At 40.7% G+C, this 19,280-nt stretch overlaps 1 protein-coding gene across 3 annotated transcripts in view; it reads right to left on the bottom strand.

The window, feature by feature from the left end:
- Txndc16 (thioredoxin domain containing 16) overlaps positions 1-19,280 on the bottom strand; it is an 88,936-nt gene that overhangs the window by 21,395 nt on the left and 48,261 nt on the right. For all 3 annotated transcript variants that reach the window (XM_021181560.3, XM_085828610.1, XM_029469058.2), the window contains 5 exons: positions 16,984-17,150; positions 16,602-16,662; positions 14,197-14,320; positions 13,490-13,633; positions 12,596-12,655 (listed from right to left, as the gene is read on the bottom strand). In XM_021181560.3, coding sequence (XP_021037219.1) covers positions 12,596-12,655; positions 13,490-13,633; positions 14,197-14,320; positions 16,602-16,662; positions 16,984-17,150 — 556 coding nt within the window. The remainder of the gene's footprint in view (positions 1-12,595; positions 12,656-13,489; positions 13,634-14,196; positions 14,321-16,601; positions 16,663-16,983; positions 17,151-19,280) is intronic.

Here is a 19,280-nt window from a genome sequence, read left to right as displayed (position 1 = left end):
ATTTCTCTAAAGAAGGAGGTGCCTATCAACGTACAGGAAACACACAGAACACCAAAAATAGACAGGAACAGAAAAGACAGTTTCTATGACACATAATAATGAAAAGAATAAAATACAGAACAAAGAAAGAATATTAACAGCTGCAAGGGAGAAAGGCCAAATAACATATAAAGGCAGACATATTAGAATGAGGCCTGACTTCTCAATGCAGACTATCCAGAAGGGCCTAGACAGATACCCTATAAATTCTAAGAGACCACAGATACCAGCATAGACTACTACTAAGCAAAGCTTTCAATCACAGCAGATGGTGAAAGAAATTCCACGATAAAACCAAATTTAAGGGGTATCAACCTATAAATCTAGCTCTACCAAAGATGATTGGGAAAAAAAAACCTTCCACTCAAAGAGGTTAACCACGCCCAAGAAAGCAGAAGGAATAAATACTCCCAGGCCACCAAACCAAAATAAGAGGTCGGGGGGAGGGGGGAAGAACATGACAACAACAAAATGACAGTTATCAATAAACACTGCTCATTAATGACTCCCAACATCAATGGTCCCAGCTCCCCAATAAAAAGATACAGAATAACAGAATGGATTAAAAAATAAGATCTATCCTTCTGCTACATCCAAGAAACACACCCTAACATCAAAGATACACATCACCTCAGAGGGAAAAAAAAAAAACTATAGAAAAAGATACTGTAAGCAAATGGACTCATGAAGCAAGCCAGTGTAGCCATTTTAATATCTGATCAAATGGACTTCAAAATGAAACTAATCAGAAAGGATTACTGTAGAAAAGGACACTACATACTTATCAAAGGAAAAGTCCACCCAAAGGACACTGCAATTCTTTTTTTTTTTTTGATTTTTAATATTTTTATTACATATTTTCCTCAATTACATTTCCAATGCTAACCCAAAAGTCCCCCATAGCGCCCCCCACTTCCCTACCCACCCCTTCCCATTCTATTAGCCCTGGCATTCCCCTATATTGGGGCATATAAAGTTTGCAAGTCCGATGGGCCTCTCTTTCCATTGATGGCCGACTAGGCCATCTTTCGATACAAATGCAGCTAGAGACAAGAGCTCCGGGGTTCTGGTTAGTACATCATGTTGTTCCAACAATAAGGTTGCAGATTCCTTTAGCTCCTTGGGTACTTTCTCTAGCTTCTCCATTGGGAGCCCTGTGATACATCCAATAGCTGACTGTGAACATCCACTCCTGTGTTTGCTAGGCCCCGGCATCGTCTCACAAGAGACAGCTATATTTGGGTCCTTTCAGCAAAATCTGGCTAGTGTATGCAATGGTGTCAGCGTTTAGAAGCTGATTATGGGATGGATCCCTGGATACAGCAGTCTCTAAATGGTCCATCCTTTCATCACAGCTACGAACTTTGTCTCTGTAACTCCTTCCCTGGGTGTTTTGTTCCCAATTCTAAGAAGGGGCACAGTGTCCACACTTTGGTCTTCATTCTTCTTGAGTTTCATGCGTTTATCAAATTGTATCTTATATCTTGGGTATCCTAAGTTTTGGGCTAATATCCACTTATCAATGAATACATATTGTGTGAGTTCTTTTGTGATTGTGTTACTTCACTCAAGATGATGCCCTCCAGGTCCATCCATTTGGCTAGGAATATCATAAATTCATTCTTTTTAATAGCTGAGTAGTACTCCATTGTGTAAATGTACCATAATTTCTGTATCCATTCCTCTGTTGAGGGACATCTGGGTTCTTTCCAGCTTCTGGCTATTATAAATAGGGCTGCTATGAACATAGTGGAGCATGTGTCCTTTTTACCGGTTGGGACATCTTCTGGATATATGCCCAGGAGAGGTATTGCTGGATCCTCCGGTAGTACTATGTCCAATTTTCTGAGGAACCGCCAGACTGATTTCCAGAGTGGTTGTACAAGCTTGCAATCCCACCAACAATGGAGGAGTGTTCCTCTTTCTCCACATCCTCGCCAGCATCTGCTGTCACCTGAATTTTTGATCTTAGCCATTCTGACTGGTGTGAGGTGGAATCTCAGGGTTGTTTTGATTTGCATTTCCCTGATGATTAAGGATGTTGAACATTTTTTCAGGTGTTTCTCTGCCATTCGGTATTCCTCAGGTGAGAATTCTTTGTTCAGTTCTGAGCCCCATTTTTTAATGGGGTTATTTGACTTTCTGGAGTCCACCTTCTTGAGTTCTTTATATATATTGGATATTAGTCCCTTATCTGATTTAGGATAGGTGAAGATCCTTTCCCAATCTGTTGGTGGTTTTTTTGTCTTATTGATGGTGTCTTTAGCCTTGCAGAAGCTTTGTAGTTTCATGAGGTCCCACTTGTCAATTCTCGATCTTACAGCACAAGCCATTACTGTTCTATTCAGGAATTTTTCCCCTGTGCTCATATCTTCAAGGCTTTTCCCCACTTTCTCCTCTATAAGTTTCAGTGTCTCTGGTTTTATGTGAAGTTACTTGATCCACTTAGACTTGACCTTAGTACAAGGAGATAGGAATGGATCGATTCGCATTCTTCTACATGTTAACAACCAGTTGTGCCAGCACCATTTGTTGAAAATGCTGTCTTTCTTCCACTGGATGTTTTTAGCTCCCTTGTCGAAGATCAAGTGACCATAGGTGTGTGGGTTCATTTCTGGGTCTTTAATTCTATTCCATTGGTCTATTTGTCTGTCACTATACCAGTACCATGCAGTTTTTATCACAATTGCTCTGTAGTAGAGCTTTAGGTCCGGCATGGTGATTCCACCAGAGGTTCTTTTATCCTTGAGAAGAGTTTTTGCTATCCTAGGTTTTTTGTTATTCCAGATGAATTTGCAGATTGCACTTTCTAATTCGTTGAAGAATTGATTTGGAATTTTGATGGGGACTGCATTGAATCTGTAGATTGCTTTTGGCAAGATAGCCATTTTTACAATGTTGATCCTGCCAATCCATGAGCATGGGAGATCTTTCCATCTTCTGAGATCTTCTATAATTTCTTTCTTCAGAGACTTGAAGTTTTTATTATACAGATCTTTCACTTCCTTAGTTAGAGTCACGCCAAGATATTTTATATTATTTGTGACTATTGAGAAGGGTGTTGTTTCCCTAATTTCTTTCTCAGCCTGTTTATTCTTTGTGTAGAGAAAGGCCATTGATTTGTTTGAGTTAATTTTATGTCCAGCTACTTCACCGAAGCTGTTTATCAGGCTTAGGAGTTCTCTGGTGGAATTTTTAGGGTCACTTATATATACTATCATATCATCTGCAAAAAGTGATATTTTGACTTCATCTTTTCCAATTTGTATCCCTTTGATCTCCTTTTGTTGTCGAATTGCTCTGGCTAGGACTTCAAGTACAATGTTGAATAGGTATGGAGAAAGTGGACAGCCTTGTCTAGTCCCTGATTTTAGAGGGATTGCTTCAAGCTTCTCACCATTTACTTTGATGTTGGCTACTGGTTTGCTGTAGATTGCTTTTATCATGTTTAGGTATGGGCCTTGAATTCCTGATCTTTCCAAGACTTTTATCATGAATGGGTGTTGGATCTTGTCAAATGCTTTTTCCGCATCTAACGAGATGACCATGTGGTTTTTGTCTTTGAGTTTGTTTATATACTGGATTACGTTGATGGATTTCCGTATATTGAACCATCCCTGCATCCCAGGGATGAAACCTACTTGGTCAGGATGGATGATTGTTTTGATGTGTTCTTGGATTCGGTTAGCAAGAACTTTATTGAGGATTTTAGCATCAATATCCATAAGGGATATTGGTCTGAAGTTTTCTATCTTTGTTGGGTCTTTTTGTGGTTTAGGTATCAGAGTAATTGTGGCTTCATAGAATGAGTTGGGTAGAGTACCTTCTGTTTCTATTTTGTGGAATAGTTTGTGAAGAACTGGGATTAGATCTTCTTTGAAGGTCTGATAGAACTCTGCACTAAACCCATCTGGTCCTGGGCTTTTTTTAGTTGGGAGACTATTAATGACTGCTTCTATTTCTTTGGGGGATATAGGGCTGTTTAGATCATTAACCTGATCTTGATTCAACTTTGGAACCTGGTATCTGTCTAGGAACTTCTCCATTTCATCCAGGTTCTCCAGTTTTGTTGAGTATAGCCTTTGGTAGAAGGATCTGATGGTGTTTTGGATGTCTTCAGGATCTGTTGCTATGTCTCCTTTTTCATTTCTGATTTTGTTAATTAGGATGCTTTCCCTGTGCCCTCTAGTGAGTCTGGCTAAGGGTTTATCTATCTTGTTGATTTTCTCAAAGAACCAGCTCCTTGATTGGTTGATTCTTTGAATAGTTCTTCTTGTTTCCACTTGGTTGATTTCACCCCTGAGTTTGATTATTTCCTGCCGTCTACTCCTCTTGGGTGAATTTGCTTCCTTTTGTTCTAGTGCTTTTAGGTGTGTTGTCAAGCTGCTAATGTGTGCTCTCTCTAGTTTCCTTTTGGAGGCACTCAGAGCTATGAGTTTTCCTCTTAGAACTGCTTTCATTGCGTCCCATAAGTTTGGGTATGTTGTGGCTTCATTTTCATTGAACTCTAAAAAGTCCTTAATTTCTTTCTTTATTCCTTCCTTGACCAAGGTATCATTGAGAAGAGTGTTGTTCAGTTTCCACGTGAAGGTTGGCTTTCTATTATTTATTTTGTTATTGAAGATCAGCCTTAGTCCATGGTGATCTGATAGGATGCATGGGACAATTTCAATATTTTTGTATTTGTTGAGGCCTGTTTTGTGACCAATTATGTGGTCAATGTTGGAGAAGGTACTATGAGGTGCTGAGAAGAAGGTATATCCTTTTGTTTTAGGATAGAATGTTCTGTAGATATCTGCCAGATCCATTTGATTCATAATTTCTCTTAGTTTCTCTGTGTCCCTGTTTAGTTTCTGTTTCCATGATCTGTCCATTGGTGAAAGTGGTGTGTTGAAGTCTCCCACTATTATTGTATGAGGTGCAATGTGTGCTTTGAGATTTACTAAAGTTTCTTTAATGAATGTGGCTGCCTTTGTATTTGGAGCATAGATATTCAGGATTGATAGTTCCTCTTGGAGGATTTTACCTTTGATGAGTATGAAGTGTCCCTCCCTGTCTTTTTTAATGACTTTGGGTTGGAAGTCAATCTTATCAGATATTAGAATGGCTACTCCAGCTTGTTTCTTCATGCCATTTGCTTGGAAAATTGTTTTCCAACCTTTCATTCTGAGGTAGTGTCTATCCTTTTCTCTGAGATGAGTTTCCTGTAAGCAGCAAAATGTTGGGTCTTGTTTGTGTAGCCAATTTGTTAGTATATGTCTTTTTATCGGGGAGTTGAGTCCATTGATATTAAGAGATATTAAGGAAAAGTAATTGTTGTTTCCTGTTATTTTTGTTGTTAAAGTTGGCATTTTGTTCTTGTGGCTGTCTTCTTTTAGGTTTGTTGAGGGATTACCTTCTTGTTGTTTCTAGGGCGTGGTTCCTGTCCTTGTATTGGTTTTTTTCTGTTATTATCCTTTGAAGGGCTGGATTCGTGGAGAGATAATGTGTGAATTTGGTTTTGTCGTGGAATACTTTGGATTCTCCATCTATGTTAATTGAGAGTTTGGCTGGGTATAGTAGCCTGGGCTGGAATTTGTGTTCTTTAATGTCTGTATAACATCCGTCCAGGATCTTCTGGCTTTCATAGTCTCTGGTGAAAAATCTGGTGTAATTCTGATAGGCTTGCCTTTATATGTTACTTGGCCTTTTTCTCTTACTGCTTTTAGTATTCTATCTTTATTTAGAGCATTTGTTGTTCTGATTATTATGTGTCGGGAGGTATTTCTTTTCTGGTCCAGTCTATTTGGAGTTCTGTAGGCTTCTTGTATGTTCATGGGCATCTCTTTCTTTAGATTTGGGAAGTTTTCTTCTATAATTTTGTTGAAGATGTTTGCTGGTCCTTTGAGTTGAAAATCTTCATTCTCATCCACTCCTATTATCCGTAGGTTTGGTCTTCTCATTGTGTCCTGTATTTCTTGGATGTTTTGAGTTAGGATCTTTTTGCATTTTACATTTTCCTTGATTGTTGTGCCGATGTTCTCTATGGAATCTTCTGCACCTGAGATTCTCTCTTCCATCTCTTGTATTCTGTTGCTGATGCTGGTATCTATGGTTCCAGATTTCTTTCCTAGGGTTTCTATCTCCAGTGTTGCCTCATTTTGGGTTTTCTTTATTGTGTCTACTTCCCTTTTTAGGTCTAGTATGGTTTTGTTCATTTCCATCATCTGTTTGGATGTGTTTTCCTGTTTTTCTGTAAGGACTTCTACCTGTTTGATTATGTTATCCTGTTTTTCTTTAAGGATTTGTAACTCTTTAGCAGTGTTCTCCTGCAATTCTTTAAGGGATTTTTGTGCTTCCTCTTTATTGTCTTCTGCCTTTTTAGCAGTGTTCTCCTGTATTTCTTTAAGTGTGTTATTAAAGTCCTTCTTGAAGTCCTCTACCATCATCAGGAGATATGCTTTTAGATCCGTGTCTAGCTTTTCCGGTGTGTTGGGGTGCCCTGGACTGGGCGAAGTGGGGGTGCTGGGTTCTGATGATGGTGAGTGGTCTTGGTTTCTGTTAGTAAGATTATTACGTTTACCTTTCGCCATCTGGTAATCTCTGGGGTTATTGTTATTGTTGTCACTGTTTAAAGATTGGAGCAGAAGCTGTGTTCCACTCACCAGCAGTCTCTAAATCCTGCGGCGGGGGTCGTGGGTAGCTGACGGTACCCCGGTGCTGGTCCAGCCAGAAGAGGCCTGTGGTCCTACTCAGGCCGGTTTCTGCTTCCCTAACTAATGCAGTCTCAGGTCCCGCGCGCAATTGGATTGGAGCAGAAGCTGTGTTCCACTCTCCAGATGTCTTAAGATCCTGTGGCGGGTGTTGTGGGTAGCTGGCGAGTGTCAGCAGACCCTGCGCCCCAGCTGCCCCGGTGCTTTTCTGACCGGAAGAGGCTTGTGGCCCTATGTAGGCCGGATTTCTCTCTCCCCAACCAGAGTAGTCTCAGGTCCCGAGTGATTGGACTGGAGCAGAAGCTGTGTTCCACTCACCAGCAGTCCCAAAATCCTGCAGCGGGGATCGTGGGTAGCTGGCGGGTGTCAGGCAACCCTGCGCTCCAGCTACCCCGGAGCTGATCCGGCCGGATGAGGCCTGTGGCCCTACTCAGGCCGGTTTCTGCTTCCCTAACTAATGCAGTCTCAGGTCCTGCGCGCATTTGGATTGGAGCAGAAGCTGTGCTCCACTCACCAGAAGTCTTAAGATCCTGTGGCGGGTGTTGTGGGTAGCTGGCGAGTGTCAGCCGACCCTGCGCCCCAGCTGCCCCGGTGCTTTTCTGACCGGAAGAGGCTTGTGGCCCTATGTAGGCCGGATTTCTCTCTCCCCAACCAGAGCAGTCTCAGGTCCCGCATGATTGGACTGGAGCAGAAGCTGTGTTCCACTCACCAGCAGTCCCAAAATCCTGCGGCGGGGGTCGTGGGTAGCTGGCGGGTGTCAGGCAACCCTGCGCTCCAGCTACCCCGGCGCTGATCCGGCCAGATGAGGCCTGTGGCCCTACTCAGGCCGGTTTCTGCTTCCCTAACTAATGCAGTCTCAGGTCCCGCGCGCAATTGGATTGGAGCAGAAGCTGTGTTCCACTCTCCAGAAGTCTTAAGATCCTGTGGCGGGTGTTGTGGGTAGCTGGTGAGTGTCAGCCGACCCTGCGCCCCAGCTGCCCCGGTGCTTTTCTGACCGGAAGAGCTCGGACACTACAATTCTTAACATGTGTGCACTAAACGCAAGAGCACACAATTTATTAAAGAAACACTGCTACAGCTTAAATCACATATTAACTCATAATTGGTGACTTCAGTACCCAACTCTCACCAATAGATAGGTCAACCAGACAAAAAAAACTAAACAAAAATACTGGAACTGACATCATACATTAAATAGACCTAAGAGATCGTTACAGAACATTTCCCCGAACAAAAGCACACACGCACACACACACACACACACAAAATATACATTCTTCTCAGCAGCTCATGGAACTTTCTCCAAAACTTACCACACATTTGAAACAAATCTCAACAGGCACAAGAAAACCAACACCCAGCATCCTCTGAACATGTTAAAGCTGTTTATCAACAACAGCAGAACCAACAGGAAACTTACAAGCTCATGGAAACTGAACAACTCTCTACTAAATAAAAATAGGTCAAGATGGAAATTAGGAAAGAAATGAAAAACTTTCTAAAACTGATTGAAAATTAAATCACAACATGCCAAAATTTATGGTACACAATAAAGGCAGTTTTAAGAGGAAATTCCACAGCATTAAGTGCCCACATAGAGAAATTGGATAGATCTCACACTAGTAACTTACCAACACACCTGAGAGTTCTAAAACAAAAACAAACAAACAAAAATCACACCCAAAAGGAGTGGACAGCAAGAAATGGCCAAACCCAGGGCAGCAATCAATAAAACATAAACAATACCACAACAAAATTACAAAGAATCAATGAAACAATGAGTTGTTTCTCCCAGGGGGAAAAAAAAAGGTAAGATTGACTAATCCATAGACAAGTGAAAGAAAAAGCAAAGAAAGTAGATCCAAACTAACAAACTCGACAGAAAGGAGCACAGAACAGCAAACACTGAGGAAATGCTGAGAATCATAAGGATAGACTTTAAAAACCTCCACTACACCAAATGCGAAAATCTAAAAGAAATGGATAACTTTCTTGATGCAGACCAGTTAAAAAGTTAAATCAAGACCAGATAAGGAATTTAAACAGACTATTACCCCTAGTAAAATAGCAGCTGTTATGTCTCCCATTTAAAAAAAAAAAAAAAAAAAAGCCAAGGCCAGATGGCTTTAGCCTTAAATTCTATGAGACTTTTAAAGAACAGTTAATCTCAATACTCATCAAATTATTCCACAAAATAGAAACAGAAGGAACACTGTCTATTTCTTTTGAAGAGGCCACAGTTACACTGATACATCAGCCATAGAAAGACCCAACCAAGACAATTACAGACCAATTTCCACTATGAACACTGCTGCAAAAATTCTCAACAAAATACTTGTGAACCAAACCCAAGAACACATAAAAAGATACCTGCCATATCAAGCAGGCTTCATGCCAGAGATGCTGGGTTTGTTTCAGCTCTGTAAATCAATAAATGTAATAAACAAGCTGAACGATAAAAAGAGCACGGCCATCTCGTTAGATGGAGAAAAGGCTTGAACAAAGCCCGCCCCCCTGCAGGATAAAAGTCCTCATACATTAGGACTTACCTCAACATCATCACGGCAACTTAAAAGCAAGCCCATAGCCAATGCCAACTGTGATGGTTTATATATCCTTGGACCAGGGAGTGGCACCATCTGAAGGTGTGGCCTTGTTGGAATAGGTGTGGCCTGGTTGGAATGGGTGTGTACTATGGGTGTGGGTATAAGACTCTACCCTAGTTGCCTGGAAGTCAGTCTTCCACTAGCAGCCTTTGGATGAAGACATAGAACTCTCAACTCCTCCTGCGCCGTGCCTGCCTTGCTCCCACCTTGATGATAATGGACTGAACCTTTGAACCTGTAAGCCAGCCCCAATGTTAAATGTTGTTTTTTTTATATAAGACTTGCCTTGGTCATGGTGTCTGTTCACAGCAGTAAAACCCTAACTAAGACAGAAGTTGGTACCAGGAGTGGGGTATTGCTGTGATAGGCCTGACCATGCTTTTATTTGAAAGAATGTGGATTTTGGGACTTTGGATTTGGAAAGCAGTGGAATGCTTTAAATGGGGCTTAATGGGTCATCCTAGTAGGAATATGGAAGACTTTGTTGCTGGGAGTAATTTGAACTGTGTTGACCTGGCCCAAGAGATTTCAAAGGAGAAGAATTTCAGAATGTGGCATAAAGACTGGTTTTGTGGTATTTTGGTGAAGAATGTGGCTACTTTTTGCCCTTGTCTGAAAAGTTTGCCTGAGGCTAAGGTGAAGAGACTTGGATTAATTGCATTGACAAAAGAAGTTTCAAAAAAGCCCAGCAGAGACTTTGTTCTCTGGTTAAGTCTTATGAAGAGAAGTTTGAACAAGCATTGCAAGCTTAGAAAGGAAAAATATAAAATATATGGTTTGAGTATTAAAGGAATACCAGGAAGTGAAATGGAGCAAAATCTTGTATTCTAGGAGATAAAGATTAAGGGAGTGGGACCTTGGGGAAAGATCCTACCCAGCTAAATTAGATCCAGGTATGGTGGTACACACCTTTAATCCCATGAGACAAGCATGCTGATCTCTGCATTCAAGCTCAATCTATAGAGCAAGAACCAGAATAACCAAGCTTAGGCAGTGAAGGATTTACTATTGTACAAGGGGATCATGTTCTAGTTCCTGTAAGCAGCAGAACTTGGCAGCTTCAGCCATGTGGCTCTGGCTCTAGATTTAAGAATGGGAGGAACTACTGGGAAAATTGATGCTGGTTAGCTGGAGCTAAGGAATTAGCGGTGATTAAGAAGAGACCAGCATCATTGAGGTGAAATCTTCTGGAAATTGTTTTCTGGGAGCACAAAGAAGCTGTGTTCCAGAGATACCCAAGGTTGTACCTCATGCTGCAGCTGGACTTGGTAATGTGTAAGAGTCACTCAGGTGGTACTGCTTGTGAAGGAATGAAGGGATCATGGAGTGAAGCTGAGGCTTAGCACTGTGAGAGGCCAGGGAAGGCCATTGGAGAAGATGAAGCCTCAGCTGTAATTGATGGCCCAGGACTGAAGGGGTCATGCAAAGGATTTGAGGCTTGGCACCCTGAAGACAGCCTATGAGAGGCTATTGGTGAAGCCTAGTTGGAGTGGAACACCCCAGTGTATTGGAGATGTCAGTACCATGGGATGATCACCAAGAACAGCAGCTGTAGTGGAGTGGATCAACCTGAGCATAGAGTGCTACAGAGGACAGAGATGGAGAAGTGATGCCAGCCCTGAGGAGGAGTCCAAAAGATCAAGTGGAATCCTAGACACTGAAACAAGAAGCTGTAACATTGAAATTGCCTTGGAGACTCAAAGATGTTAAAGATGCCAGAGCCATGGGATACATGCTGAGGAAAGCTGCTCACAGGGAGTGGATTCAGCCCAGGAGAAAGCAGTTTGTTGCAGTCAACATAGATGAAAAATGAGTGGAGATCTGAAGACTGCTTTGATATCAGCCATGGAGATGCAGAGTTTGGAGTTTGCCCAGCTGGTTTCCTGCCTTGTTTTGGGGATTACAGTTAATTAAGTTGAATGAATCTCAGAAGAGTCCTTGAACTTTGGACTTTTAACATTGTTGCAACTGCTATAGACTATGAGGACTTTGAAAGTTGGACTACATGCATTTTGCATTATGCTATGTTTAAGTATGGCCCCCATAGACTCATGTTTTTTAACAAGTCTATGGGGACCAGGGAGTGGAATGTGATGGTTTATATATCCTTGGACCAGGGAGTGGCACCATCTGAAGGTGTGGCCTTGTTGGAATAGGTGTGGCCTGGTTGGAATGGGTGTGTACTATGGGTGTGGGTATAAGACTCTACCCTAGTTGCCTGGAAGTCAGTCTTCCACTAGCAGCCTTTGGATGAAGACATAGAACTCTCAGCTCCTCCTGCGCCGTGCCTGCCTTGCTCCCACCTTGATGATAATGGACTGAACCTTTGAACCTGTAAGCCAGCCCCAATTAAATGTTGTTTTTTTTATATAAGACTTGCCTTGGTCATGGTGTCTGTTCACAGCAGTAAAACCCTAACTAAGACACCAACTTAAATGAAGAATAACTCAGAGCATTTCCACTAAAATCAGCAACAATCAAAAGTGTCCACTTTCTCCATACCCATTCAATACAATAAAGTACTGGAAGTCTTTGATAGAGCAATAGGGCAACTGAAAGAGACCAAGGGGATACTAACTGGAGGGGAAGAAATCAACCTATCTTTTCTGTAGTTGATATCGTAATATACACAAGTATACTTATGTATACATAAGACCCTAACAATTCTACCAGAAAACTCCTACAACCAATAAACGCTTTCAGCAAAGTAGGCTACAAAATTAACTTGCAGAAAAGTCTGTAGCCTTCCTATACACATATGACAGATTCAAAATCATGGAAATAGCACCCTTCACAATAGCCTCAAAAATATATATAATATCTTGGGGTAATCTAGCCAAGCAAGTGAAAGACTTGTATGATTAAAATCTCTAGGACACTAAGGAAAATAAAATGTATTGTAGACGATATCAGAAGATGGGAAGATCCCCTATGCTCATGAATTGTTATGATTAATATAATAAAAATAGCCATCTGATCAAAAGCAATCTACAGATTCCTCCCCATCAAAACTACAACACAATTCTGCACAGAACCTGAAAGGAAGTTTTCAGCCTCATGTGGAAACACGAGAACTGAGGATAAAACAGTCCTGAGTGATTTTACAGCAGTCCTGTTAGAAATACCACCACCATCCCCCTTTATTTACTCATTTAAACTCAGTGCCATAATCTAATTGTTTTTTGCATCTTTAAGATGGTTTTACACAGTTTCACACTCAGACAAAAAAAAAAAAGCATGCATATCACAGGATACTACCTTTCAACTTAACTGCCACATCAATATAGGATTGTAGAAATGCCATGGACACTGCATGCCCTATAATAAAAGCAGAAAATTCAATAGGCATTAAAGCACCCATGTTTACGTCACACACATAAACACATAAAGAGATTTATGGGAATTACAAAAACTAGAATTTCCAAATAACAGATATCATACTACAGAGTACCCAATATTATTCAATCACTTATATTGCTTCCAAAAGCAAGTAATATTTTCATTCATACTGTATACAGTGAAATGGCTATTACTTGAAGATAATATTTCCTATGCTACTATAAACATGTTGATATATGGGCTGGAAGAGATGACTCAGTGGTTAAGAGTACTGACTGCTCTTCCGAAGATCCTGAGTTCAAATCCCTCACAACCATCTGTAATGAGATCTGATGCCCTCTTCTGGTGTGTCTGAAGACAACTACAGTGTACTAGTTTATAATGATAAATAAATCTTTGAGCTGGAGCGAGTGGGGCTGACTGGAGCGAGCAGAGATCCTAAAATTCAATTCCCAGCAACCACATGGCTGGATGGATGGCTCACAACAATCTGTACAGCTACAGTATACTCATATACATAAATCTTTTTTAAGAAGTTGATATATTTAAAATAATTATATTCACTAATACTAGCTTTGAAAACTAGCTGAATTTCTAGCTTAACCATTGACCTTCAATTTGTAAATTATATATCTAGAAGCACAGAAAGTTTTACTTCTTAGAATCAGAAGTAAATGCTTCAAAGTGTGCTGTCTACTTGTGACATTAAAAACTATGACATCTTACCATGTATAATATTTAGAAAGCAACATAAAACCCATCTTTCAGGGGTCCTCGTATGTCATATAGCATCCTGTCAAAGCTCATACTTACAGGTAGCATAGAAGAGCACTATGCTGTCAGAAGTCATGACCGTTGTATTAAAAGTCTCCTCTGTTAGCTCCACAGACAACTCCAAAGGTAGTGGTTTCTTCCTATCTCTGTAAACAGTTCCTGCCACCTCATCATCTTCAACAGCTAAATGTTTTTTAAAGAAGTTAATTTACATAATTAAATAATTAAATATTTAAAATGTCAGGAGCCATCACAGGAAAAGTGGGCTCCACCACTCTGCTGCCGATGTGACCTCAGGCAAGTCACCTAACTGTGAAAACAGATTCTTCATCTACTAATCACAAGTGAAGCTTGCTCTTACAGAGGACACAGAGAAAGCTGTGTCAGCCATAAGAATGAGAGCCAGAAGTGATTAATATGTACATATTAAGATATTACTGAAAGTTACTACTAATACTGCTGACAACAGACTCGTTTACAACTACAAACACACTAGTGTTAATTACAATTTTGTTTCCTAGTAAGAAGGATAAAGATGAAATGTGCCATGGCTTTGTGTAGATGCAGAAAGCCCAGGGGAAGACAAAGTCAAGACTGTGGGAAGCTGGACGCCTGGTGTGAAACAATGAAGGTACACACTAAAATGCAAGAGAAGGCAGCCTGACATCTGCACACCAACCCACCCAATAAAATGTGATTCCATTTTACTGACATTAATGGCAGGAGGGGGGTCTTACAGTTCTTACCCAGATCTGGGCCCTCCATGTCTTCACCTTCATCTTCTTGTATTTCTTCAAAGTGCATATTATTTTTCACGTGGGAAATGATTAACTCAACATCATTCAACACCAGAAACTCCACAGGCACATCCTAGAAATGTTATCTTTCAAGTTAGCATTCAGAGTACAGGTTTTCACGGTGACATTTTCAAACATGTCAACACATTCCGTGCTTATGGGTCTCCTTCCCCTGCTGCCCTCCTGAAACTTTCTTGCACCCTCTCTGCTGGTCTACTGCTTCCTGCTAAACAGTACCCCATATTTAGTTACAAGTACCCCCTTCACCCTTCTTCCCTCCTCCCCTTTCCTTCAAGATCTCCTCCTCTCTCACTGTCCCCTCTCTAGCTTCCTGAATCTTCACATACGCATGCATACATGCACAAACACACACATCTAGATTATGCATGTGAGAGGAAATATGTAGTATTTATCTGAGTCTTTTTTCACTTAACATAATATCTCTAGTAGTTCTATCCATTTTCTTGCAACCACACTGTTTATTCACCTGTTGATGGACATTAGGCTGACTCCATCTTCTCACTATTGTCAATAGTGTAGTAATAAGCATGAATGTGCAATATCCCTGTGGTCTGCTGACTTCGGGGTTCTTCAGATAGATGTCCAGGAGTGGTATAGCTAGATCACATGGTAATTTCATCCTTTGATGTTTTTAAAGATGTATTCTTAAACTGTGTGTGTGTGTGTGTGTGTGTGTCATGTGCACATGAGTATAGGTGCCCATATAGTCCAAACCAGAGCATCAAAGCCCCTGGAGCAGGAATTACAAGTGGCCGTGGATACTGAGAACAGAACTTCAGTCCCGTGTGAAAGCAGTAAGCACTCTTATTAACCAATGGCTGCCTCTCTAGCTCCTGTATTTCTTTTGATCCTTTTGTGTATGGTGCACTTATATATGTATATATATGAAGTGTGTGTATGCACATGCACATGTTCATGAGTTTCCCAATGACATTTGTGCTGGGTGGTTTTATTTCAACTTAGCACATGCTATAGTCATATAAGAAGGAACCTCAATTAAAAAAAAAATGCCTCCAGATCCAAACTTAAGCAAGCAAGGATGTAGAGCATCTGTCTAATTAGTGATTGATGGGGGAGGGCCCAGCCCATTGTGGGTGGTGCCGTCTCTGGGCACCTGAGTTCCTGAGTTCTATAAAAAAAAGCAGGCTGAGCAAGCCATGGGGATCAAGCCAGTAAGTAGCACCCCTCCATGGCCTCTGCACTAGCTCCTGCTCCCACATTCCTAACCTGTTTGAGTTCCTGTCCAATGGTGAACTGATCTTCTTCTTTCCAAGGTGCTTTCTGCCATGGTGTTTCATAAGAGCTTTAGTAACCCTAACTAGGATGAGGCCCATGCTTGTGAATGACGGTGTGCTGTGTGGAGATCGGAAGACAACCTTTGTGTCCTCCCTTTCCATCCTTGATTGACACTGGCTCTCTGTTGTCTGACCAAGCTAGCCTTCAAGCTTCGAGGAATCCTCCTGTCTCCCATCTCTTTAGAGGGGCTCTGAGGTTACAGGCACTCACTAGTGAGGGCTCCTTTTCATGACTTCTGGAGATCCAAATTCAGATCATATTTGTCCAGCTAGCATTACACCTGCTAATCCCTCTCCCCAGCCTACAATAGGCTATTTTTTAGTTTTTTAAGGACTTCTAACCAGATTTAACGGCTGCACCTGTATACACTCCTGCAGCAGTGTATAAGGGCTTCTCTTTTCCCAACTTCCTCACCAGTGTTTGTGGTCATGTGTTATCTTGATCACTAACATGTAACAAAAAATTTTTATCAAAAATATTTTTCTTCCTAGGAACTAAAATAAAACAAAACCTCTAAACTTCAGTTCTAAAATTAAACAACAACAAAAAAAATAGATGCCATAATTACTAGAAAGAGAAGCATCCAAACTGTACATCAGCTAAAGGCAGATGGCCACCCTGCATGTGTGTGTGTGTGTGTGTGTGTGTGTGTGTGTATGTGTGTGTGTGTGATAACATACACCATTAACTCATACAAGAGGACTCCAAATGAAGGGTGGCCTGGACTACATAGTAGAGACTGTTTCAAAAAATAAAAATAAAATGAATCATTGTCTTTGGCAAATTTTGCCTTCAGAAATTTTGCCAAAGAAAGAAATCAATGATATTCAAGACAATTTATAAGAGCAGGCATAATATAACAAAAACAAATAATTAAATATAATTTTAGGGAAAAGTAAGAAAATAAAAAAGCAATTGTGCATTTTTCAATGATAATTTAAAGATCTTTCTAATAGTAAACATGTATTACTTTAGTCCACATGGACTACTTTAGCTCAAAGAGGTAAAATTACAGACCAGTGTGTAAAATGACTAACCTTCTCTGCTCTTCTGAAGGCCACATTAGCGTGCTGAGGAATGTTAACATCCATGGAGTCCCTTTTGCAAAATGGAAATAAATTTTTATTCACTCATCTAAAGAAGCCACCCAGGTTATAAATCTAAAACAGAACTGTACATTCTTATTCTAAAAACAATTATGAATAGGTTACAATTTAGTGAGCTTGAGAAATTCCATGTATAAATACCAATTGGATTGTCTAGTCCTCGTTTTAATTTTAATCAAGCTAAGTGTATAGACTTCTGCTCAGCAATTAGTCCTAACTGTACTGGAATCTGTTAGATGAAAGGATTTTTTTATTATTAGACTGCCATACAAAACTTAAGAAATATTATTTTGAAGGTACTATGGTAAGATACCTCAACAAGAGCAGAACCCCTGCTTTCCCCAGAAGGTGCCATGCCACCCACTCCGCAGTTCTTCTGTCAGCCTCCTGGGTAGCTCGCTGGCTGATAATAAAAACCAGTGGCAATCCTAGTTGTAGATGAACGGTTGAGACCTGCTGGGGATCTTCAGCCACTTCCATCTTAATTTAGAAAAAAGAAGGCAAAACATTCTCACTCTATGGTAATAACCCACATGACAGACTGCATAAACCCTCTCGCACACACACAAACACGCGGAACTAATGTTTGTAAATATATACTGTATCCTATGAAACTAGTCTCTAAAAAATGATGTGAATAAAAGTTTAATTCAACTCCCCCAGATCTCAATTTATAAAAAGAAGTAAGATGCTCTTCAGGAAGAAAAAAACCTGTAAAACATATATATCAACTTTTACCATTTTTACCAAATGATTGCGCCTGAAGGGTCTTCTTGGGATTCAGGTAGAAGCGTTCCTTTTGTCTACCAGGTGCAAGTAACCAACCACTGTGGAGAATATTTATTATCACCCTTCAGTATTATCAATCAGCCTTCAATATTAAGGTCCTTGGGTTTAGCCATTAGGCTGATGGCTTAACCATTTCCCAATCTGAGTTCATTGGTGGGAACCTTAACAGTAGGTCTGGATTGGGGCTGAAGAAATGGCTCAGTGGTTAAATGCACTTCCTGCTCTTAAGGAGGACCCAAGTTCTGTCGCCAGGACCCATGTAGGGCAGCCCACAATTGCCTCTAACTCCAGTTCTAGGAGATAGGCACCTGCAGTAACATACACATAACCATAAAATGGGCACACATGGATACAAATAATTCAAAATAATAAAAATAAATATTTTAAAAATTTGTCTGGGGTAACTTCATATCTGGTATAATCTCAATCTATTTGAGATTGAATACATATACAAATTTACAGTCAAAATTTGTAGTTTAAATTGATTTAAAAAAAAAAAACAAAGCAAAAAATTCAGATACAGTTACAGCCAGACCCCGTGGAACACGACTATAATCCCAGAACGTAGGTTAAAAGGACTGCCCCAGGTTCAAGGTTACCCTGGACTGCAGGACAAGTCTTATGCTAGCTGGAGCTACACAGCTATGTAGTCAGGTTACATCTAAGACACTAAGACACACACACACACACACACACACACACACACACACCTAACCATTAGATTATATATGTCTCTATTTTAATTCTGACTCCCTTTATAAAAGGAGATGATATAGACAAAAGCACCAACCTGAATCAAATTTTATAAGGTTGGAAATGGAATATTAGATTGCAATGATTAGACAAACACTATCACACAAAACTGTGAATCTTACTTTCTACTTCTGTTTGCTTATAAATTTAACATAAGCACACCAAGTCATTTCAGATCCTAAATGCATAAACATAGGATAGTTTGCAAAACCCAATGACCACTGTCCCTCAAAGGCACGTAGTGTACTGATGTGCAAACTAATATAGTGTAGCATGAACAGGACACTGGGTATGTGATCCCAGCAATCCAGGGGCAGAGCAGCCAGATTTCTGTGTTTAAGGCCAGCCTGATCTACATAAAGTGAGTTCCAGGCCGCAGAACTTAATAAATTATAATTTTTAAAAGGAGTGACCATGGCTGGGGCTACACAACAAGAACAAACTACAAACCAGTCCTTCAAGTCAACTTCCGATCTGCCTCACAAGAGTCCACCCTAACCCCAGTGCCTGCCCTACCCTTTGCCATACCACCAAAATGCATATCTTTGTTACACTCAATTTCAGCTAATAGGCTGTTTCCTATTAAAAATATTTGACCTCACTTTGTTTTTTTAACCTCAAGGATATTTGTCAAGAATAATATACAACCTCAAATACTAATCTGGCCAAATGAGAAGTTAGCGGCAACCAAATCAGATGAGAACTCTGGCATCTCCTTATCCCACCAGGGTTAAGACTTCACCCTTGCTCAGTCTCAAGGAGTCTCGGGGCAGTGTCAGTTCCCCGCACTCCGTAGTTGCCTCATCCCTCCTCTGGAGCAGAGATGCTAGCCTGGTCTTCTTGGCCCTTGCAAACCCTTCCAGAAACTCTGGGCCAACACTTGGGTTCTCATTCCAGCCCTCTAACTCCCCACTCCCTGCAGTTTTGCATTCAGATCTTTCCTGCTTTCCTGACTTCCAGCCTCTAACTAGGATTCAGAATCCACATCAGGTCCTCAGCACTCCAGGGGGGATAAAAAGATTTAAACTGAAAATACCCATGCACCCATTCTGTGAGAATTCTGAAAGA

This window comes from Mus caroli, unplaced genomic scaffold (genome assembly GCF_978045245.1).
Source record: "Mus caroli unplaced genomic scaffold, Mus_caroli_1 scaffold_12, whole genome shotgun sequence".
In the NCBI taxonomy this organism is placed as follows: domain Eukaryota; kingdom Metazoa; phylum Chordata; class Mammalia; order Rodentia; family Muridae; genus Mus; species Mus caroli.
The sequence above is the reverse complement of the archived record's forward strand: the minus strand, read 5'-3'. Positions and strand labels throughout refer to the sequence as shown.